This window comes from Odocoileus virginianus, unplaced genomic scaffold (genome assembly GCF_023699985.2).
Source record: "Odocoileus virginianus isolate 20LAN1187 ecotype Illinois unplaced genomic scaffold, Ovbor_1.2 Unplaced_Scaffold_5, whole genome shotgun sequence".
In the NCBI taxonomy this organism is placed as follows: Eukaryota; Metazoa; Chordata; class Mammalia; order Artiodactyla; family Cervidae; genus Odocoileus; species Odocoileus virginianus.
The window spans coordinates 1,031,440-1,055,296 of NW_027224267.1; the positions used below are offsets into that span (position 1 = coordinate 1,031,440).

The 23,857-nt window shown below is 61.3% G+C and overlaps 1 protein-coding gene across 5 annotated transcripts in view; it reads right to left on the reverse strand.

Annotated features, from left to right (window-relative positions):
• Nucleotides 1–11,735: 11,735 nt before the first annotated feature.
• Nucleotides 11,736–23,857, reverse strand: part of SH3TC1 (SH3 domain and tetratricopeptide repeats 1) — a 58,414-nt gene continuing 46,292 nt past the window's right edge. For all 5 annotated transcript variants that reach the window (XM_070462502.1, XM_070462505.1, XM_070462504.1 and 2 more), the window contains 6 exons: nucleotides 21,881–23,548; nucleotides 19,126–19,306; nucleotides 17,550–17,823; nucleotides 16,473–16,623; nucleotides 15,342–15,538; nucleotides 11,736–12,072 (listed from right to left, as the gene is read on the reverse strand). In XM_070462502.1, coding sequence (XP_070318603.1) covers nucleotides 11,851–12,072; nucleotides 15,342–15,538; nucleotides 16,473–16,623; nucleotides 17,550–17,823; nucleotides 19,126–19,306; nucleotides 21,881–23,548 — 2,693 coding nt within the window. In that variant the 3' untranslated portion in view covers nucleotides 11,736–11,850. The remainder of the gene's footprint in view (nucleotides 12,073–15,341; nucleotides 15,539–16,472; nucleotides 16,624–17,549; nucleotides 17,824–19,125; nucleotides 19,307–21,880; nucleotides 23,549–23,857) is intronic.

The window sequence follows — 23,857 nt, forward strand, 5'->3', positions numbered from 1 at the left end:
CCACATGGGTGTTTGTCAAACGCATACTTCACAGAAGCAGCCTGACAAAGGCACTGCAGCAGGATATCCAACAGCGGCTCGCCTGGCCCATCCTTCAGTGGAAAAAATATATGACAATAATTCACGGTGAAAAATACGGCCCGGGAAAGCGGCGCTTCAGGGATTTCTGAGAAAAGAACTTTCTGTTCTGTGCAGGAATCCGCCAAGTCTCCCTCCGTGTGGCTTCAAAGCCTGTTCTTAGCTGTGCAAGACACACCTGCTGCTGGGCCCCAGGGAGGCTGGCAGGGCGCCCAGCGGGCCCCCACCGGGGCCCCAACCCCTGGGATGACTCCCGCTGGCTTCCCAACCAACCTCACGGAAGCAGGCTGACTCCTCGCGGACCTGCCTTGCATCAGGAGGCCTTGCCCCCTGGGCCTTCTGCCTGAGCTTCCTGGGGGTTGGCCCAGAGCTGGGCTGGCATAGACAGTGGATAGACCCACCCTAGACCTCACAGTGAGCAGGACCCCTGGCAGCCAAACAGATGGCGACCGTCTCCCACGAAAAGTGCTGCACAGTGAGGTGTAGACAGCAAGGTGGGGTCCCAGTGGGGAGGCCTTGCATCCAGAAAAGGCTTTAGAGAAGGGGCCATTCACAGTGGGTCTGAAGGGTGAATAGGAGCCCGCTGGGCAGAGGAGGCAGCACGCATGTGCAGAGGGGATGTGATGAGTGGATTATGGCCCAGTGCACATAAGTAATCCCTCTGTTCTTTTCTTAAGCCTTTTCCCAGAAAAAGATAAGAACCGTGCCATTTACTGAGGGCTCGTGCTTAACAAACACACCCTCACATGATCCTCTCAGTAATCCCTGAAATCAACATCGCTATCCCCATGGTACTGGGGAGAAAAACAAGAGTCCAAAGGGGGGTGACTTGCTCACAGATGCCTAGCTCTGAGCATCAGAGTGGGGACCCTTCTGACCTTGGACACGCCCCTCTGACCTTGGACACGCCCCATCACCGTCCTCAGTCCCTCATGTGCCAGGTGGGGGTGTCAAAAGTGTCTGACACCCCTGAACAGCTCCCTTCTGGGGTCTGTCTGGCCCCTCAGGCAGGCATTTCTTGAGGATGCTACTTCCTGGGTCAGAGGCAAGGTCAGTGCCCTCCAGGAAGGTAAGCGGCCAGGCAGACACGGGTGGGAATATATCTCCGCTGCAATCTGTCCCCCCATCAATTCCTGTCCGCCTTCATTCCTCCACCTGCTCTCTCTCTCTCTCACACACACACACACACACACAGACCTCCCGCAGGGAAAGAAACCAGCTCTCAGAGTCCAGACCCCAGACCCAGAGGGCAGCAGCTATCAAGGATGCTCACAGCAGCTGGAGGGCCTGAGGTTTCCCAGAGGAAACCTGCCTGCCCTCCTGCCTCCTGCAGGGCCGGTGACCCCCACCCAGGACCCAAGTTCCCAGGCTCTAGGCCACACCCTTCCTTCCTGCCCAGAGGGGGCAGCAGGATGGGACTCAGACTGCCTGCCTGTCCCAGGCTGCTGGTGTGGATGGACCGCCCCCTCCCCACCCGCTTCCTTGTGGCCCGTGGTGGGATCCACACCTCCTCCACCCAGCCCTATAAACCCACCTGTAGTGTTTGAGTTGCCCCTGATGGATGTAGGAGGCAGGATGTGTGTGTTAATCGCTCAGTCGTGTCCGACTCTCTGCAACCCCAGCCAGGCTCCTCCATCCATGGGATTCTCCAGGCAGGAATACTGGAGTGGGTGGCCATTGCCTCTTCCAGGGAGAGGTAGGATGGTAGCCTCCAAAACGTCCACTCCCAAACCTTGGATCCTGTGACCTTTTATGGCAATGTGGTTAAATCAAGGGTCCTGAAATGGGTGAGCCTCCCGCTTATCTGGGTGACCCTGCATGCATTCACAAGGGTCCTTGAGTGGGGGAGGCAGAGAGGTGGGGGTGTGGAGATGGAGCAGGGAGATCTGAGGATGCGATGCTGCCCTTGAAGTCTGGCGTGGTGTGGCCACAAGCCAAGCATGCTGGCAGCCCCCACTGTTGGAACAGGCAAGGAGCCGTCCTGCCTGAGGGCCTCCGGAGGCGAGGCCAGACTTCCGGCCTCCAGAACCCAGAGGGTAGCATTCTGTAGTCCTAAAGTCACCCCGTCTGTGGGCATCTGTTACAGCTTCCATAGGAAAGTATGAGGGTCTTATATACGAATGAAAAGTTTTAAGAAAGGACTGATTGCCATCTAGACCGCAGGGTGTACCTAACTTGTCCCCTGCTTTCCCAAAAGGGCCCCCCACCAGCGCGGGAAGCCTGCAGAGGAGAAGGACTTGCTTTGGACCAATGCTTACAGCCTTCCCCAGGCACCCAGGAGCCCTGGAAAAGCTGTGCTGGGGTGACGGTGAGGAGGGGAGGGCAGGCCTCACGCTTCTGAGCCCCTAAGTTGGGGGCATGGCCCAGGACGGCCAGAACGATCGGGGTTCTCACTCTGCCTACTCTCAGAGTCATCTGGGGAGCTTTAATTTTTTTTTTTTTTTTTGGACTGTGCTGCAAGGCATGCTGGATCTTAGTTCCCTGACCAGGGGTCGAACCTGGGGCCCCTGCAGTGGAAGTGGGGAGTCCTAACCACTGCGCCTCTAGGGAAGTCCCAGCTTTAACTGGTTCTGATGCCAGGTCGCCACGTCCAACTGCTTTACGAGAAACTTGGGGCCGGGACCGCGGTCGCTTGATTCCCATGACCACGCTCAGTTCAGCTCAGTTCAGCTCAGTTCAGTCACTCAGTCATGTTCAACTGTTTGCGACCCCATGGACCATGACCGTGTTACTCTCGGCTTTAGACGTGGCAGCCTTGGGATCTGAACTCAGCCACCCTGAGCGGCACCTGCCCGGCCCCTCAGTTCCCGGGGGCTCTCAGACGGCTCTGCTTTCAGGGAAGACCTCACCCCCGCCCCCCAGACCTGGGTGCCATTCTGCCAATGGCCATGGTCCTGCCCGGGTCTCCCTGCATGGAGGCCCCCACTCAAGTCCCTCAGAGGGTCCCGCAAGCCTCGGGTCTCCCAGAGCCCTCTTGACATTTCCTTGTCCCCAGACTGGGGTCAGGGACGCCCTGGCCAGCCGTCACCGCAGCCCCAGCCCCTGCACCCGGAGGGCCACGCTGAGCCTCATTCCTCTCTCTGCCCCCTTCCGGTTTCCCAAAGGGAGTTTGGTGGGTTTTAATCACCAGAGGGCCAGGGGTTCCCTGGCGGTCCCGTGGTTAGGACGGGGAGCTTTCTTAGTCATGACCCAGGTTCACTCTCTGGTCAGGGAACTAAGACCCCAAAAGCTATGAAGCCTGGCAAAAGTCAAAACAAGGCAGGCCCGGGCCCCCCTCCAGAGTTCAGTCAACCCGCTTGATTCACTGGGCCCCTCACTGCTGGCCTTCAGGGGACCCTTAGTCCATTTTCTTTTTAAGAGCAGTTTTACATTCATGGAAAAATTGAGGGGAAGGCACTGAGAGTTCCCATGTGCCTCTCCCCGCCCCCGGCACGTGCACAGACCCCCACCCTGCCATGAACATTCCCCACCAGAGTGGCACCTTTGTTACGATCGGTGAATTACACGGGGACATCACCGTCATCAAAGGTCGTGGTTTACTTTGGGGGTCACTCTTGGTGTTGCCAGTTCCAGAGATTTGGTCAAATCTGAGATGACACATACCCGTCATTGGAGTCATCCTGAAGAGTCTCCTTCCCTGCAAACGCGTGCTCCACCTCTTCATCCCGTCACCCACCGCCTTGGCAACCCCTGTTCTTTTTCAGTTCAGTTCAGTCACTCAGTCGTGTCTGACTCTTTGTGACCCCATGAACCGCAGCAGGCCAGGCCTCCCTGTCCATCACCAACTCCCAGAGTCCACCCAAACCCATGTCCATCAAGTCGGTGATGCCATCCAACCATCTCATCCTCTATCGTCCCCTTCTCCTCCTGCCTTCAATCTTTCCCAGCATCAGGGTCTTTTCCAATGAGTCAACTCCTTGCATCAGATGGCCGAAGTATTGGAGCTTCAGCTTCGGCATCGGTCCTTTCAATGAATATTCAGGACTGATTTCCTTTAGGACTGAGGGGTTGGATCACTTTGCAGTCCAAGGTACTCTCAGGAGTCTCCTCCAACCCCGCAGTTGCCTTTTCCAGAATGTCAGATAGCTGGACTCATACAGTCTAGGACCTTTTGAGAGTGGCTTCTGTCACTTAGAGACATGTGATTAAGTCCCCCCCACCCCATGTTTTTCAGTAGCTTGATAGCTCTTCTCTTTTGAGCTCTGAATGGTAGCTATTTATCTATCCATCATCACCTACTGAAGGCCATCTTGGTTGTTTCCCAGTTTCGCCAGTTAAGAATAAAGCTGCTATTAACATGCATCTGCGGGTTTTTGTGGGGGTATAAGTTTTCAATTCCTTTGGGTAAATACCAAGGAAGCCTGGCTGCTGGATGTTGAGATTCATAAGAAACTGCTTTCCCCCGTGGCTGCACCGTTCCGCATTCCCACCAGCGGCGAGGCGGAGCTCCCCCTCCACGTCCGCAGGAGCCTTGGATGTCAGTGTTCTGGACTGCAGCGCTCAGATGGGTCTGTAACGTGGCACACCCTTTCCCATCTGCTAATCCAGGCTCCTAACCATAAAACGTTTCATCCGCCTGGCTTTTACTCTGAACTGTCCAAGCCAAGCCCTTCTGGGATTCAAAACAAAGCCCATTCAACGTCAAGTGCTGCTGAAACACGGCCAGGCGCTCTTGGTTTCACTGTTTACTCGTCACCGTGAGGCTTCTTGAGCTTCCCAGGTGGCGCTAGAGGCCGAGAATCTGCCTGCCGATGCAGGCAGCTGCAGGAGACTCGGGTTTGATCCTTGGGTCGGGAAGATTCCCTGGAGGAGGAGATGGCAACCGACTCAGCATTCTTGCTGGGAGAGTCCCACGGACAGAGGAGCCTGGTGGGCTACAGTCCATGGCGTTGCAAAGTCGGCCATGACTGAAGCGACCAAGTGTACAAGCATATTAGGCTTCTTAATCAGATCTGGTGAGTTCTTGAGCCTTCCTATACTCCTAAACACACACACACACACACACACACACACTGCTTTGGATACACGCTTTTCAAACATCGTCTCCAAACTTGTGGCTTTTTTGCCCTGAGCTTCCCTGATAGCTTATTTGGTAAAGAATCCGCCTGCAATGCAGGAGACCCTGGTTCAATTCCTGGGTCAGGAAGATCCGCTGGAGAAGGGACAGCTGCCCACTCCAGTATTCTTGGGCTTCTCTAGTGACTCAGCTGGTAAAGACTCTGTCTGCAATGCGGGAGACCTAGGTTTGATCCCTAGGTTGGGAAGAGCCTCTGGAGAAGGGAAAGGCTACCCACTCCAGTGTTCTGGCCTAGAGAATTCCATGGTCTGTATAGACGATGGGGTCGCAAAGAGTCAGACACAACTGAGCAAATAGCCACACACACATGCACACCTACACACATACACACGTGCATGTACACACATATGCACATGCACGCATCCATGAAATAGCTTCCTATTAATAACAAACCATGAGATCTGGTGGGGCAAGGAGTCCGAATCGCACGACTTTTCGGAGAGTTTCCTAACTCATGGGTGCTGGTTCTTCAGGAATACAGTTGACTTCTGGTCACTTTTCCCTGCAGACTTGGCTTCTTGTTAATTCTAAAGCTGTCTGAGCCTCTCTTGGGGTTTTCTGTGTAAACCACCGTCATCGATGAATAATGTCTATTTGTTCCTTCTTTAACAACCCCTGAACCTGTTTCTTTTTCCTTGGCTTGCTGCATTTTCTGGGACCTTCACTGCGATGTTGACGAGAAGGGGTGGTGGGGGCCGCCCGGCCTCACCCTTGACTTTCGGGGACCGCGTCTCAGACTCCACTAGATATGGTGGAGACCCCTTCCCAGGTTGGGGGTCTGCTCCTCATTTGTGAGAGGGCTCATCATGGGTTGGGTGACAGGACCCGGAATGCGTCCACTGCACCCACTGAGGTGGTTCTAGGGGTCTTCGTCTGCTGTGCCCCGTGGTGTTGGCTGGGGACCCGGGGAGATGTGGAGGCTGGTGGAGGGTCACAGGGGGGCAGCTGAGCTCAGGGTGGCCCCGACCTCCTTCCAGCCAGGGCCCATCCCGGCATGGAGGGGCCCTTCCATGTTGGCCGCCCCGTTCCAGGCGGGGCCCTCAGGGCGCATCCAGGAGAGCAGACATCCAGGCCCGCCTATCTTTCCCCTTGGCTCCGGGATCCAGGCCGTGTCGGGAACGGGCGTGTCTGCTCGTGCTGGACAGCAAAGCCTGCCATGCGTGACCATGACCGCACTCCGTGGGGTCCCTCCCTGCTGACCCGCCAGCCTCAAGGGGGCTGCCAGTCTGAGTGGCAGCAGCTGGCTCCGGCGAGATGTGGGATGTGGGGTGCAGGAGGCGGGCAGGGGCCGCCCCACGGGGTGGAGGGCAGGGGCCCTGCTCTTGGGCCCGTCCCCTGGCCACCTCCCCAAGGGGCGGGACGGCCAGAGCCCCGGACATCAGCGTTCAGTCTTGTAAGGGCTGTTCCTCGCTCCCTGACCTTCTCTGGAATCCCAGCCCTGTCCTCCTCCAGCCTCACAGCCTCCCCAGATCGACCAGTCCCTGAAGAGGTCTCCTCACCCTGCACGTGGGGCTCCCGGGAGCCGTCAGAGACGCAGAACCCACCCCTTCTCTGTGTTCCAGCGTTGACGCCCCTGTCTCCTGGAGACACTCTTACCCAGCATTCCCCCTTCCCGGGATTTAGGGCGAAGCCAGCCCGAAGCCGCAGTGATTAGGAAATTGTTGAGCGCAGCCCCGGGGCAAGCAAGGGTCGTGTTGTGGCCAGACGTGACTGCCCCGGGGTGGGGGTGGGGGCGGAGTAGTGCCCTGCGGCATCCCCATGGACCCAGGCCCACCCAGAAGGTTGCCCTCTGCTCCTCGAGGGAGGCCCTGAAGTCCAGGCTTCCCCGGGGGTCCTCAGCTGTGCGGACGGGCGGCTGAGAGCCTGGGGTCCCGATCCCCAGGCTTCCCTGTCTCCCTCTGTCCTCAGCTCCTGGTGTTAGGAGCTGAACCTCAAGGCCTCGCGTGTGGACTTGTAGAGCCTGCTGAGTGTGGGCAGCGGGCGGGTGAGGACGGAGGTCTCTGGGAGAGGGGCGCTGGCGTGTCGCTGGATGTGGGTCCTTTCAGGCGGGGCTGCAGGCTGCAGGCACACCTGGGGCTCGGCCTCAGTGTTCGTTATCTGTGCTTTGTCACAAGCAATCACAAGCAGAGTGGCTCAAAAGACGCCTGCCACCTATCTCACACCTTCTGTGGTCAGTTCTCTGCTCGGGGTCTCGGCAGAACGTGGTCAAGCTGGGCCGTGATCTCATCTGAGAATCAGGAGCGCCTTCCAGGCCATGTGGTCATTGGCAAAATGCAGCTCCTTATGGCTGCAGGAGGGCGGTCCCATACCCTGGAGGGCTGCCAGCTGGGGACCGCTCAGCTCCTCGTCTCGTGGCCCCCTCCATAGTACATTTGCCCCATGGCATTCTTCAAGCTGGTAGATCCTGTCTTCAGCATCCCAGCTCTCTGCAGGGAAGTCTGGGCCCGCTTATAAAGGACTCACCCAATTAGGTCAGGCCCACCTTGTTTGAGACACTCAGTCAACTGATTAGAGACCTTAATTGCATCTGCAAAACCTTCACCTTTGCACATACATAACCTAACTAAGGAGAAGGAAATGGCAACCCACTCCAGTATTCTTGCCTGGAGAATCCCATGGACAGAGGAGTCTGGCAGGATACAGTCCATGGGGTTGCAAGAGTCGGACATGACTTAGCGACTAAACCACCACCACCACCAACCTAACTAAGGGAGGGAAATCCCATCACATTCACAGTTTCACTCAAGAGAAGGGGTTTATATCGGCCGTTTTAGAATTCTGCCTTCCCTCTGGGTGAAAGTGCATCCTTGTCTTTACTCATTGTTTTACATCAACCTTCACTGTCGATGATGGGGGAGAATACTAGCTATGCTGTTGTTAGGCACGCGTGGTAAAGAACCCACCTGCCAATGCAGGAGACATAAGAGACATGGGTTCAATCCCTGAGTCAGGAAGATCCCCTGGAAGAGGGCATGGCAACCCACTCCAGTATTCTTGCCTGAAAAATTCCATGGACAGAGGGGCCTCTCAGGCTACAATCCACGGGGTCACAGAGTCAGACCCGACTGGAGCAACTTAGCACACAGTCTTGTTAACAGTCTGACGAGGAACACACCCCTTTCACAGATGAGAAAACTGAGGCTCACGGAAGGCAGGGCACAGTGACACACAAAAGGTACCTTCTGCTGGCTGCTCCAGGTCACAGCAGGCCTGAGAGAGGCACAGGCCAGACTTGACCTCACACAGACCCCTGCCCAGCTGTGGCAGACGGCTCCCACCACCACGGAGCCTGTGGCCGACCGCCGCCCCCCGGCCCCGACCGAGCCAGGCCCCGGGCACCCACAGAAGCACAAGCCGATGGCTGGGATCCCCAAAAATGTGGGGGGTCACGGCCAACGCAGACCCCAGTCTGAGCGGCATCTTACCTCCCTTGCAGACTCTCAGGGCTGTCTAGCCACACCTCCCCATTCGCAAGGGGGCCTCCGGGGCCTGCTTGAACCCCTCTGATGACGGAGAGCTCCCTCCTCCCTGAGATGAGCTCTCCCTTCTCTGGAGGACTCGGCCCAAGGATCCAGCCTCGTGCCGAGACACAGCCACCTCCTTGGGGCTTCAGCCCGCCCTTTGTTCCGAGGTGATGGGCTGCTGTGGCTCCACCTTCATGATGGAGATGACTCACGCTGTGCATCCTTGAGACAGCCACTCTCCCTGTCAGAGCCTCAGTTTCTTGTCAAAACTAGGGGCTAAACCTGGACTTGGTTCTCCAAGGGTGGAGACAGCATGCTGGCGGGGAGTTCCAGGGCCTTGTGGTCAGGAAGGGTGCTGTGTGACCCTGGGCCAGTTGCTTTCCTTCTCTGTTTGGGGAAGTGTGTGAGAGACCCTTCAGGGACCCCCGCAAGCAGTGTGATTTTATCCTCAGCCCCTGGGGGCTCCTCCAGGAGGGGACACTTGTTCCCCGGTCCCCATGTGGCTCAGCCCATGCCTGGCCCCAGGGGTTACTGAGCTTGCACACAGTAGGTGTGCACACATTAGGTGTGCAGTGAACCCAAGTAGGAAGGTGCCTGGATGGATCCAGTGGAGACACTGGGGTGGCGGGACCCCTGGGCTGTGTGTCCCAGTGCCGGACGCACGCCTGTCTCACACCCGCCACTCTGCTGAAAGAAGAGGTGGGGCCTTGCTTCCCGGGGCCCTGGCCACCGCAGGAGCAGGGCAGGACTGGAGCCCAGTTGGCTCAGGGCCCACGGCAGCCAAGCGCTGGCCTCCACCTGCCTGCTCCGAGCCTCGGCCACAGGTGGGGGCCGGGCGTGGGGGCTGGCTGCCCTGCGGCACCTGCTTGCTCCGCGCTGGTACAGTGTCTCTTCACCTCAGAACCCTGGTATGGGGCTTGTTTTTAGCTACAGACAAAGAAGAGACTGAGGGTCTGAGAGGCCGGGCGACTTGATCAGAGTGACTCACGCTCTGGTTCCGGGTTCTGTAGCCTGCGGTTGCTGAGGCCCTGCCCTTGGCAATCATCACCGCTAGTAGGAAACAGGCCACTGTTAGCCCCAGCTCTGAGCCGAGCCCTCAGCTTCTCAAATCCTCACTTCAACCCCAGACGCAGCGATCATCAGCCCTGTCTTGGCTGCGACCAGACTGGTACTCTGAGAAGTAAAGCTGCTCGCCCGAAGCCCCACAGCCTGTACGTGAGGAGCTGGGATTTGAACCCACAGGTTGGACAACCGGGCCTCACCTGCAACTCCAGATCTGCCGCCGCAGAGCAAGGGGTCCTGGGCTGCCCAAGCCCCCAGGGGGCCTAGGGTGTGAGGCTGGGACCCCGGGTGGGAGCAGCGGAAACCTATCGGCTCCTGGACGGCCAGGGACGCGCGGGTTCTGAGGCAGGTGGTGGGCCAGGAGTGACCCGGGCCCCACCCCGCGCGGCGCGGCTGCAGGCCCAGCCAGGCAGCTGCCCAGGAAGCCCGTGACCCCGGGGTCACTGTGATGGGGCTTCCCGCCGCCCCCAGCACGGGCGTGTTTTCACTTCGTGTTTTCAATTGCAGCGTGGCCTCCGCCCACTGTGCGAACCCACCCAGCCCTCAGAGAAGGCAGCCCAGGGTCAGGGTTCCAGGGAAGTCTGTTGGCCCCGCTGCTGGGACCTGCTCCCTCCCGCCTGGGAGCTGCTGCTTCTGGAAAGTTCTCTGCTGCCCCCTGGCGGGAGAGGCCTGGGTGGAGGGGGGCCTGCAGGCACCTCTGAGCAGGAAGAGGACTTTGGGGCTCCGGGACCCCAGGACCACAGAATGGTGGAGCACCCTGCCCGCCTCCTCCGACCCAGGCCTTCCCGGCTCCGCCTCCTGGGCGCAGAAGCAAACTGGGGCTCTCCTGACTCTGTTTCCTTCTGTTAACAGGGGTCCTGGGGAGAGAGATGGGAGGGGCCGTGACTGCCTGGTGGTCCAGGAGGCTTCTTTGGGGACACGGAGATGTTTAGCAACTACAGGGAGCAGTGGCTGCACAACACTGCCGGTGTTCCCTACGCCACTGAATTATCCACTTGCGACGTGATGCATGTGCTTGCCTGGTGGTTCAGATGGTGAAGAATCTGCCTTCAGTGCAGAAGGCCTGGGTTTGATCCCTGGAGCCCACTCCAGTATTCTTGCCTGGAGAATCCCATGGACAGCGGAGCCTGGAGGGCTACAGTCCGCTGGGTCGCAAAGAGTCAGACACGACTGAGCGATTAAGCACCCACATAGGCACACACATGATGTGCATTTCATGTCGTCAAAAGGAGACGCTCGGAAGGGCGCCATGGGGCTGCCCACGGCCTCCGAGCCTCAGCGCCCCATCTGTGCGTCAGGAGCCGGTTTCAAGCCCGCCTGGATTCCCAGCCCTCGGCGGGTCGCTGGGAGGGACAGGAGAGGGGGCGGGCAGGGCTGGGGTAGGCGGTCCAGATAAGTCTTTAACTACACTCAGCAGTCAGTGGACGCCAGGTGGGCTGGAGGCCCTGCCGCCATGTGTCCCGACAGCTGACCGGGAGCCACAGGTGGGACTGGCCAGGCTGGGCCGGAGGACACCCAGGTGGGGGAATCCTTGGAGCCCCTTCTCCTGTCTCCGTCCCAGATGAGGGGCAGAGGGGTTTGGGGGAGGTCCCTGCCCTCAGGTCCTAATGGGACGCATGATGTGAGGCAGGCTGGTGCAGGGGTGAGTACACTGGCTTACTCCGCCGGGGGACTCCGGCTCTCCGCCCCTTCCTACCTGCTGTGTGACCGTGGGCAATGCACCAAACCTCTCTGTGCCTCCGTTTCTTCAGCTGTTCATCAGGAGATGAGCAGTCCTGACCTCGAAGTGTGGTTCGAGGATTCAAAGCAGAGAAGACCCAGGGCTGGACACTCGGTGAGGGTCTAGGGAAGGGAGAAGGTGCCCAGGGAATCCCACCACCCGCAGCTGACCTGCTGGGGGGACCTGGCCTGGGACGGCTGGACTCCCGGTCCTAACCGCCCACACCCGAGGATGGGGTGCAGCAGCGGAACGGCCCCCCGGGGACGGGGTCTGATCCCTGGATACTCTCCAGGAGGCAGTCCAGGGAAGGGGGAGCCTGGGGACTCCAGAAGGCTTTCTGCAAAACACATTTATTGCTGCTTGGCCCCTTGACCGTGTGCCTCCCTTTCCCAGGAAACCAGCCCCCGAGACCCTGGGCCAGCCGGAGGCCGTGCCTGCGAGGCCTGGGCTCAGGACGGGGGCCCGGGGACCAGGGGGCCCCGGCGGATGCGAAGCTCGGTGGCGAAGGTCCGCGCCTTCTGGTAGAAGAAGAGGGACATCTCGCGGTCGAGGAGCGAGTGGTGGTAGATGGTGGCCAGGCGCGTGCAGAGCTTCATCTGGGCCCGCTTGTTGCCCAGGTCCACGGCCGCCGCCAGCGCCAGCTGGTAGTACCCGGCCGCGTCCAGCGGGTCCTGGAGACAGACGGCGAGTCACCGAGGGGACAGCACCGCGCCAGGGCGGGGGGCCTCGGGGGAGCTTCTCCCTGGGCTAGGCCCCCGGCCAGGGCAGCTCCAGGGCTGGGCCCGCGAGCACTCCAGGCGGGCAGGACACTTGCTTGCCCCAGACGAGCCGGCTTGGGCGCTTCTGGATGGGCCCTGCATGTTTCCCCCAGGGAGGAACCACGTGCTCCTCCCACGGCTGTCTGAGAGTGACCGGGCATCTACGCAGGCCTGGACTGGCGTCCTGATGGCCCTGGGACCCCCGATCCACCCTCCCCACCTTGGCCCTGGAGCTGGGGCCTTGGACCTTGTAGTATCCAGTCTCCTCCTCCCAGAAGCCTCTTTCCTGCTCAACCCTGGGGCCTCTGGAAGATAATCCGTGGCTTCCCCTTGGGCCGAGCTGAGGTCTGGGAGGCTGGGGTCTGAGAGGTCCCTGCAGGGCCATGTGGCCCAGGGTGGCCTGACTTGACCCCTGCAGCCCACGTCCACACTGATGCCAGCATGCCCGGCCTTCCCTGCACCAGGCCCGGTGCAAAGAGGCTCATAGATGTGACCTCTCAGAATATCCTGCGACCACAAGGGGACGTGAACCACCCCCCACCCCCACCAGGGCACAAGCTCCCAGTTCAGATGCATCTTTGCCCTGAACGCACAATCCCCAGGCTGGGATGTCCCACGACCCCTCACCCCTGCCAACTTTTGTCTCCCACCCCAGTCTCCATGTCTCCCACTGGAGGTCACCCGAGGGCCGGCATTAAACCCAAACCTGACTGTCCACTCCTGCTCACAGGGGCTCCGGAGGACAGAGGATAAAGTCCAGTCACCAGCCCTGGCTTGTCACTGCCCCCCACACAGAGCAAAGGCCCAGGAGACAAGAGAAGCAGGTGTGTGTAGCAGTTACTGTCCCCAGGCCAGGTGGGGGGACCCTGTGTGTGTGTGTGTGTGTGTGTGTGTGTGTGTGTGTGTGTTGGGGGGAGCGGGCAGGGAGCCAAACACAGCTGACTCTGGGCAACAGCAACCAGAAGGTGCGACCAGCCCTGAAGCACAAGGAAGCTCGGCAGCCTGCAGGAGCCTGGGAAGCACCTGACTCAACCTGGGGTGGGAGGGGAGGGCTTCCTGGAGGAGGGGGCATCCCAAGTAAATGGAAGGAACTGGCCAGAGTGGGTGGTGGAGGGGGCTGGGTGTGCATTCCTCTGCATGTGTGTACACGTGTGTGTAGAAGCTAGTGGGTGGCAGGTCTAGGATTCACACCCACATCTTTCCTAGTCTAAGTCTGGCTCCTTCTGCTATGACAACACACGTGAGCTACAGAGACGGTCCGTAAAGGCAGCGCAGCAGCCCCCACCTCCAGGACAGAGCCCTCAGGCCCCCCTTTCTCCGCAGGGCTGCAGGGTCCCAGTCACTGAAGCCCCAGCCCACTGCCCCTCGTTCTGCCCCAACCAGCTGTCCACGCCTAGCCTAGTCCCCTCCCTGTCCCGTGGGGGCACCAGCTCCTGCTGCAGCAAAGCACTTGGAGAGCCAGCCACACAGATCCCGAGCAGCCCGGGGCCCGGACCTCGGGATGGGGGGCTCAGCTGCAGGGTCACCACTGACCACACAGATCCCGAGCAGCCCGGGGCCCGGACCTCGGGATGGGGGGCTCAGCTGCAGGGTCACCACTGACCACACAGATCCCGAGCAGCCCGGGGCCTGGACCTCGGGATGGGGGGCTCAGCTGCAGGGGCCACCACTGCCCACGGAAGCCCCCGGCGCTGGACCCTGCGGTGGCTGCAGGGATGCCTTATGGCCAGCAGGTGGCGCCAGCGCGCAGTCTGGGCTGGGGGTCACCCGTGGGCAGCAGGGGGCCTTCCTGCGCCGCTCCAGCTCCTAGCTGCCGCTGGTTGGGGAGGCGGAAGCGGAGAACTCAGCCCCGGGCTGGGGCACCCTCCCTCCTCAAGCAACACAGATCAGGGACACGGTGCAGAGGCAGGGGTAGACCCAGAGTGGGGCTGACGTCTGCCTGTGTGGGGGAGGGGGAAGGGGCAATAGAGCAGACATCCCCAGGCCCTTGTCTCATCCACTGCAGGGCTCACAGACGAATGGAAAAGCGGCCCCAGCTCCCGCCTCTGCAGCTCCGACCGGGCAGGGGCTCAGCCAGGGTGCCAGGGGTTCCTGCCGTAAAATCTGGGGCAAGTCACACCCCACCCGAGCCCTGGTTTCCCTCTCCATACAGCAAGACGGTAAAGAGTGCACCTCCTCTCCCCCAATCCAGGTGATATGGAGCTTCCGGGAAGGAAGAAGGGAAGAGCTCTGCACAGACTGGCAGGCTTCCTGGAGGAGGTGTCAGGGTGTGGGCTGTTCCTTGCAACCTGAACATGAAACAGTTAGCCACAACCCTATGGACTGTAAGACCACCAGGTGGCTCTGTCTGTGGGGATTCTCCAGGCAAGAATGTGGATTGCCATGCCCTCCTCCAGGGGATCTTCCCAACCCAGGGATCGAACCCGCGTCTCTTACATGTCTCCTGCACTGGCAGGCGGGTTCTTTACTGCTAGCACCACCTGGGAAGCCCAGCTTGCAACATGGGTCTCTGGGAATAATGGTGACACTTCTCCCTTGTGGTTCAGCTGGTAAAGAATCCACCTGCAATGCGGGATCCCTGGGTTGGGAAGATCCCCTGGAGAAGGGAAAGGCTACCCACTCCAGTATTCTGGCCTGGAGAATTCATGGACTGTATAGTCCATGGGGTTGCAGAGAGTCGGACACGACTGAGCGACTTTCATTTTCCCGCTTTGTCAATTTCCCCCACCCCAGGAAGGTCTTTATCCACTTCCTACATTTTTTGTGGCCACTCCTGCTGGACAGTGAAGACACAGCCTTGCAGTCACCCCATCCAGAAGCCCCCCCGCCACTTAGTCAAGACACAGCCTTGCAGTCACCCCATCCAGAAGCCCCCCGCCACTTAGTCAAGACACAGCCTTGCAGTCACCCCATCCAGAAGCCCCCTGCCACCCATCTACACTCATTTCGTCCTTTACCCCGTGGCAGCTTCCCCCACTGATCCTGAGCTCCTGAGAGCAAGGCCTGACCCGCCTGGAAGCAAGGAGAGTATCCACTGGCCTTGCCTGCAGCTCACAGGGGGGCCCAGAGCTCCGGGGAGACCCCCGGGACTTGAAGAAGAGGACCGCGATGCCTCCCAAACACCCAGAGCCAGGTGACGGCCCCCACACCCCGGCACCCGGCCCTGCCTGCACCCTCCGAACCTTGAGGTCGTAGAAGATGATGTCACCAAGCGCCAGGTACACCTTCACGTAGTAGAGGGTCTCCTCGTCGAATTCCAGTGGCGAGGTGCAGAGCGCCAGCGCCTTGAGGTAAAAGTGCTCGGCCAGCTCGCCGTGGCCCAGCCGGCGGTGCAGGGCGGCCAGCCGGTGGCAGGCCACCCGCTGGTTCAGCTGGTCCCCTGGGGAAGCCGAGGGGGGCGGATGCCATCTCACAGCCCAGCCAGTCCCCTCCCGGCCCCCACCCGACGTCCCATTTGTGCTAAGTCGCTTCAGTCGGGTCCAACTCTGTGACCTGCATGGACTGTAGCCCGCCAGGCTCCTCTGTCCACGGGGTTCTCCAGGCAAGGAGGCTGGAGTGGGCTCTCCTGCCCTCCTCCTTCCGTCTGTAAGGGGCACCTAACGATGCCCGCTCTCCTGGCATCTCGGGGATGTGGCAAAGTTGTGGAGCAGGACACCCCCCAGCCCAGGCCTGCATAGAGTCCCCTGGACAGGGTGCTTTGCTTACTATTCTGACTGGGAGAACCCAGAAGTCTGCAGTTTGTGCCCCTACAGACACGACCTTTAGCCTCCCTGCTATATCCTCAGCCACCCTCCACCCCATCCTCAGGGGGAGGCATCAGATGAGACTGCCTGCAAAATCCTCCCGCTTCCGGGGTGAGCTCTGCAAGATCTGGAGGCCCACACCCACCCCCCGGGGGCACACCTACTGTGCGCTCGGCCCTGTCGGGCTCCTTGCCTCGGGGAAGACAGACGGCCTAGAAGAGCCGGGCATGGAGGGAGCGGACGGGGTTTGGCTGGCAGAGAGCAGCGGGGCCTGGGGGCCAGAGGGGCAGGGAGGACCAGAGGGCACAGCGGGCAGAAAGGCACCGGGCGGCCGCGTCTGGATGGTCCCCGACTGTCCGTGGTGCAGGGTGCCCCGGCCGGCCCGCTAGCCAGCAAGGGAGGGGTGGGACGGGCACAGTGCCGATGCCCAGGCGGGGCGGGACAGGTTCTCTGCGGCCCATCTCAGCAGCCTGGCTCGGGGCAGGGGAGAGGAGACTGCAGGCAGGAGGACTGGAGGCCCCACCCAGACCTCAGGGGTGGGGGGCTCTCGGGGCGGGGTGCGGGGCTCACCCAGGGTGAGGCTGAGCGCCAGGGCCGTGTGGGCGAACTCCAGGCCCTCCTGGGGCGTCTCCATCTCAGCCAGCAGCGCAGACAGCTTGTTGCAGAGCCGCAGCTCGGCCTCCTGGCTCCCCGTGGACACCGCCAGGGGCAGCGCCCGGTCCTGGAGGACAGGGGGCAGGTCAGGCCTACCTCCTCCCACAACGGGCGGCCAGGCCCATGTCGTCCCGAGGGCCTCCAGGTCTGCCCCCGTGAACCCACAGGAGCTTCGCGTGCTAAGTCGCTTCGGGCGTGTCTGGCTCTTTGCGACCCCATGGGCTGTAACCCACCAGGCTCCTCTGTCCATGGGATTCTCCAGGCAAGAATAGCGGAGCGGGTGGCCATGTCCTCCTCCAGGGGATCGCCCTGGCCCAGGGATGGAACCCGCGTCTCCTACATCTCCTGCACTGGCATTGGCAGGCAGGTTCCTTAACACTAGTGCCACCTGGGAAACCCTTCCAACCAACACCACACCATCAGTTCACAGCAGCGTGCCACCCCCAGGGCCACTGGGGCATGAGCAAGGGGTGTGAGCCTTGCCCGTCAGACTACACCACATGCCCTCAGACCAGCCCTGCTCCTCCTGGGCGCAGGGGGCCTGACCAGGAGGGTCCAGCACGCCCTGGGCACTGAAGAGGCTACTTTTATCTGTACCCTGGGGCCCAGCCACACGCGAGCTGGTCAGACAGAGGCGGAGACGCCGCCCTCCCTGGGAGGCATGTGCAGACGTGGGCCCTGGTCCCAGCGGCCCTCCATCTGATGTGCTGTGTCCTGGGACCTGCCCCTGCGCCTCTCGGAGCTGATTTCCTCCTCTGTAAAGTGGGGCCAGGCCCTGCCTCCCAGGGTTGTGTGGATCCCTGGGAGGCAAGTCATCTGATGGGCGTTTCTTGCTCTGTCCCGCCCAGGCTGGGGCAGGGGGTTGGGACGATCCCTGACCAAACCACCCAGGAGCTAAGCATGTGTGCGAGGTGGGGAGGTCCCCCTCCTCAGGAGGGTCGCCCCTGAAGCTCACTCGCCTGGACCCACGGGGCGGGGGTGGGGGGCGCTCACCCGGTAGAAGGACACCGCTTTCTCGCGCTCCCACGTCCCGTTGAAGAAGATGTCTCCGGCCTCCTCGAAGAGCCGCAGCCCCAGGCCGGGGTCCCCCGTGTACAGCGCGGCATTCTGCGCCGCCTGGATGTACAGGTCCACCAGCTCGCCCTGCCGCAGCGCGTAGTAGATCTTCCCCGCCTGCAGCCAGGCCTGCGCCTCCTTGTCCCTCTTCAGAAGGTCGATGAAGACACCCAGGCTGCGCTTCGTGTATTCCAGGGCGGACCTGTAGGCCCTGGGGTGAGACGTGGGTGCTCAGGGCAGGGCCTCCCGGGCCGGCCGCCCCGCTGCGTGGAGGGGGACCAGGCTCTGCCTGAGAGCCCGTCTGGACACCCTGGACCCGGGGCATCAGGGGGCTAGGCCCAGAGCCTGCACGTCCAGGCCGACGGGAGACCGGGGCAACACATGGCCCTTGTCCAGCAAAGGTGAGGAGGCCCTCGGGAGGGAAGCAGGCAGCCGTGGGGCCTTAGGGAGTGAGCAGCTCATCTCTGCCCCACCTCCACACACACAGGCCCACGTCACCTCCAGACACAGCAGGGATTGTGGCCCCTGGGCAGTGCTTGAGAGCCCGTCCAGGCCAGGGGTTCTGATACGGATGGAGCATCAGAACCGCCCAGGGGGCTGGTCAGACACAGATGGCAGGGCCTGGCTCCCAGAGCTGCTGGCTCAGGAGGCCCGGGTGAGGCCTGCCACATGTGTGTGCTCAGTCATGTCTGACTCTTTGTAACCCCGGGGACTGTAGCCCACCAGGCTCCTCTGTCCATGGGATTCTCCAGGCAACAATACTGGAGTGGGTTGCTGTGCCCTTCTCCAGGGGATCTTCCCAACCCAGGGATCAAACCTGCGTCTCTTGCATCTCCTGGATTGGCAGGCAGGTTCTTTACCACTGAGCCCCCAGGGAAGCCTAGGAATGCGCATCTCCGACCAGCACCGGGGTGAGGTGGACGTGCTGACCCCGGGACCCCACTTTGAGGAGCGTTGGTCAAGGGTGCTGGCCCATTGGACCTGCTGTGAAACTGAGGCCCCAGGGTGAGAGGCGTCCCTCCAGAGTCCCAGGGAATCCAGCCCCTTCTCTGCTCTCGGAGAGCCCCCACGCTGGATGGGGTGTTATGAGACTCCGCCAGCATGCGAGCTGTGTGGTCCAGCCATCTGTCCCCCTCCCCCGGTCAGGACGCTCTGGGTGGGCTTCACACATGACCCCGAAACCCTGCTCTGGGGAAGCAAGCAGGACGGTCACTGTCTCCTGTGGACGAGGACCCTCCAGGCACACACGGTCGCTGTCCTCACACGTGAGGGGACAAACGAGGACCAGACTACATGGCCTAGTGCTGGGCCAGCGGGAACACACTCAAGGCAGGCTGGGGTCAGCTTCCAGAAGCTACCACGGAAGGAAGGATGACTCAGAAACACATGCTCCACCACCACCCCTTGGGGACAAGACAGGACCTCCTGGCTCAGCGCCCGACTGACTCTAAGGACAGAGGGACTGTCCTAGGATGGCGTCCGGCACCCTCCCCGCCCCGGCGCCGGGCCTCACCGCTCGGTGCCCAGGGCCAGGTAGAGCTGGCTTATGGTCTCCAGGAGCTGCCCCTCCAGCCCCTTGTCGTTCGCCCTGCGGGCCAGCGAGAGCTGGAACTCATGGTAGACGACGCACCGGGCCTCGTTGGGCACGACCGCGCTGTAGAAGTGACAGAGCCGCCGGACGGCGAGCAGCTGGCCTGGTGGGAGATGGAAGGGAGAGGCCTCGTCAGGCGCCGCGGCGACCTTCGGGGGTCCGCGGGCCCTGCAGTGCCCCCGCCCCGGTGAGCTGGGGTCGCTCCACGCGGGGACAGGCTGGGTGTCCGCTCGAGGTCACACAGCCGGCCAGTAGCCGTGACGGGGCCAGGCAGGGCACGTCACAGACGCTCGAGGGACGGCGCTGATGCCTATAGAGCTCCCAGGCTGGGCGGTCCCGGCTGCGCTCCCATGATGGACCGGGACAGGTTTCTGCCTCACAAAGCTCCTCCCAGCCAGACAGGGGCTGCATGCGAGCTCGCTCAGCTGCTCAGTCACGTCCAACTCTTTGCAAGCACATGGACTGAAGCCTGCCAGGCTCCTCTGTCCATGGGATTCTCCAGGCAAGAACACTGGAGTGGGTTGCCGTTTCCTCCTCCAAGGGATCTTTCTGACCCAGGGCTTGAACCCATGTCTCCTGCTTTGGCAGGCAGGTTCTTTACCACCGGAGCTGCCAGGGAAGCCCGAACAGGGGCTAAGCCCCCACCAGATGGATCACCAGCACCCCCACGAGGCAGACAGGCAAGCCGAGCCCAAAGCTGGAGCACAGGGTGTGAGGCGGAGACGGGATTCACATCCGGCTCCTGCTTTCCACAGCCGATGCGCCTTCGTGAAGCCGGGCTCCAAGTCCACAGCCTTACTCACCTGTTCTAAAGCCAGAGGACTGGGAACAGTTGGGAATTTACGCTATTGAAAATGACCTGGTGGTCTAAGAGTCAGACATGACTTAGCAGTTAAACCACCACCATCAAATCACCAGTGGGCCAAGGAAGGAAATTGGGGACTTCCTTGGTGGTCCACTGGTGACGACTCTGCACTCTCAATGCAGGGGACCTGGGTTCAATCCTTGATCAGGGAACTAAATCCCGCATGTTGCAACTAAGACTTTGCATGCTGCAACTAAGGCCAGCTCAATCAAATAGCTAAGTATTTAAAAAAATGAACAAACAAAAAAGAATAAACATTTCAAATCAAAAACCTAAAGTTCACCCTTAAGAAACTAGAAAAAGTTAACTCACTCCAAGTCAAGCAAAAGAAAGGAAAAATCAAAGTTCAAGCGGAGATGATAAAATAATAAAGTAGAGAATAGAAAAATAGAGAAAAGCAATGAAACCAAATCATGGCTCTTTGAAAAGGTTAAAAGTGACAAAGTTTTAGCCAGACTAACCAAGGAAAGAAAGGAGTTAGCTGAAGATGACTAAGATCAGGAGGGAAAGACGGGGCATCACTACAGATTTATGGGAATAAAGGGGGAGCTGTGAACGACTCTACGGCAACAAGTGAGACGACCCAGATGAAATGGACAAATCCTAGAAAGACACAAACTAGTGAAATGGACTGAAAAAGGAAGCGCAAGGACTGGGTGACCCTGGGTGTCCCCTCGCTGTTCCATATGGGAGAGGGGCAGACCCCCTGACCCCCTGGGGAGCCTCCTGGGTCCCTCAGCTGTGCACTCCTAAGTCTGAATCCCCCAGTCCCTGGGTTGGGGGTGTGGGAGGTCACAGATGGTTTCTGAGAGGCCAGTGGGGGGCCACGTGCCTTTAGTGACCACTGCCCACAAGTGCCCAAGGCCACAGGGCAGGTCGGGGGACCCAGCTCCTGGCTCCTCCTGGAGGTCCAGGGGATTCCCCTTCCAGCCTCACTGAGTGGAACCTACATCCCTCTATTGCTCCTCAGTGCTCTCAGGAAAATGCCAAACCCCAGCCTGGGGTCTTGGGCCCCTGCCTAGCTTCCCACCTGAGGCTCTCACCACCCATCACCCGAGCCACTCATTCCAAACTTGGCACCACCCTGCAGGGCCCAGTCACTCACCCCAGGGCCTTTGCACAGGCTACGCCTCCTGCCAGGCCCCCTCCCTCCCAAACTTGGCTAAAATTCTTTTCATCCCTCGGATCCCAGACTAAACAGCCGGCCCCCTACCAGCTGGGGCTTGGAGCTGCCCCACCATCAAGTTGAGCGCCAGCTTCTGTGGCTCTTGTGACCCGAGCATCTGTTTCCTGTGGCTTGATCACCAGCCCCCAGCAAGGACCACTCAGGCGTGTTTGCTAGTGGAGCCCCGCCCAGAGCCTGCCACTTGCAGCAGCTGCCCCGCACGCTCTGAGCTGGGGGAGGTGTCTGGAGTGCCCAACTGTTGGGAGACGTGAAGGATACAGCGCCAGCAAAGCACCCGGTATGCAAGGCCCATGTGGCCGCTTTGGCTTGGCGGCCCCCCGGCTGGCCTGGGCTGCGTCCGGGGTCTCCCACTGGCTGTCTGCCCAAGATGGCCAGGATTCCTGGCTTCGGGACTTTCAGTGCAGAAAGCAGGATGATCCCAGGCAAGCTGGGATGAGCTGGTTGCCATGGTGACATCTGGCCCAGCATGGGGCACCTCAAAGCACCTGCCAGTTCCCACTACTAGGCATTCTCGGTGGAGAAGCAACCGCTCGCCTCCGAGTCGTAACCCCCAGGACTCTCTGAACAGACGTGGAAAGAGCCCTTGCTTGCTGGCTTCCCAGGCAGCCAGCGTGCCTGACACTTACTCTCCCAGTGGTCCATCTCCACGGCAACCAGAAAGGCCCACTCGTAGTAGCACTTGGCTTGCCGGGCGAGCGCCCTGCGGATGCACAGGTCCCCCAGCCGCAGCAGCACCCGGGTGAAGTCCGGGCCGCCCTCCCTGCTGGGCAGCCGCGAAAACAGCTTCACGGCCTCCAGGAGGTAGTGCTGCGCCAGCCCGCTGGCGCCGGCCTGCAGACACAGGGCCCCGAAGTTGGCCAGGACCACCGCCTCGTTCCGCGGGCGGCCCAGGCGCCGGGCCACCCTCAGGGCGCGGTAGTAGCCCTCAGCCGCCTGCCGGGTCCTGCCGGTCCTCTTCAGGGCGATGGCTGTCATGTTGGCGATCAGGCCCTCCTGGTCCGGGGTGGCCGCCGCCGCCTCCAGGACGGACTCCAGGATGTCCAGGGCTGCTGGGCTCTGCCCGTGAAGGACGTGCAGCCAGGCCAGGGCCACCACATGGTCCACGACAGCACGGCCGCCCAGATGGGCGTCTGTCTCCACGGCCTGCGTCATGAAGGCAATGGCCCTGCCCTGCCACCCGTGCTGGCTGTACAGCTGGGCCAGGCTGGCGTAGATGGGGCCGTGCAGGGCCCGCCCAGAGCCGGAGGCCGGGGAGGCCAGCGCCTGCCGGAGGTAGTGAGCGAGCTGGGCAGGCAGCACGGGGAGTCGCGGGCTGTTCTGCAGGACCAGGGCCGTGCTCCGGAGCGTGCTGCCCAGCGAGCCCCGTGCCCGCAGCGAGGCCACCCTGACGCAGCTCAGCGCCAGGTGCGGCAGGCACCTTTGGCTGTAGATTCCCGCCAGCAGCAGGTAGCAGTCCGTGGGCCAGGAGGTGCCCGGGGTCCCCGCCGCCCCGGGGAGCAGCAGCAGCAGCCTCTCCAGGAAGGGCAGGGCCTCCTCCGGCTGCTTGAGGCGGGCATGGTGCTTGGCCAGCAAGAAGCAGGCCCGGGCCTCAGCTTGCGGGCTGCGGCCGCCGATGGCCCTCCGCAGAGCCAGGGTCAGGAGGCCGGATTCGGCCTCGGAGCTGCCAACATGGCCGGGCGTCCCCAGGAGCAGGGCCAAGGCCTTGGGCACCACCTGTGCGCACTTCTCCTTGTTCTTCTGCCGCAGGTGGACAGAGGCCAGGCAGGTGTACACGGCTGCCACCAGGACCAGGTCCCCGAAGCGGCCCCCGAGCACGCCCAGGGCTTCCTCGAAGTACACGCGGGCCTGGGACAGCTTCAGCTGCCGCACGCACAGCCGTCCCAGCAGGAAGCAGAGCCTAGCCAGGGCCATGGGCAGCCCGGCCTTTTTGGCCACCCCGCGGGCCTCGGCCAGCCACCTGACCAGCTCCTCCTCGTCGGTGAAGCCGCCGAACACGCCGCTCAGCGTGGGCGGGGAGAGGTCGTACAGGCCCTGGAAACCGGCCTGGAATCCGAGCGCATCCAGGAACAGGAGCCGGGAGCCCAGGGCCTCGGGGTCGGCCCAGTCATCTCCCGCGTCCAGGCAGAAGGAGGGTTCCTCGGTGTCTGGCAGGCTTGCACCACTGGATGCTCTGTGGACACCGGGGGACCCTGGTCCCTCGGGGCATCCCTGGCAGGACTTGCATTGTTCTAGAACATTCTTCACCTTCTGCAGGATCTCCCGTGGCTCTGGGTTCAGGCAAGGTGGGGACATTTCTGCAAATGACCAAAACGCCCGGATGGGTGAGAGCGGGATCTGAGTCCAGGCAGGGCCAGGGGCGTCCCTTCCCTGGTTGCAGCATCCCTGTCGCCTCCCCCACAAGCTGCCCTGGGCATCTGAGGTTGTCGTGGACCGCTGGGCACACTGCAGGGCTGCAGGAGTGACTTTCCATGAGAACATGGAGCAAGTTGGCAGAGCCTCTACCAGCTAACGTGCCTCACTGAAGTCCTCTCCTCTCGGCCACGTGCAGGAATTCCCATGACATCAAGCTGTAGCCAACCAGAGCTGCTGACCCGTGTGAGCTC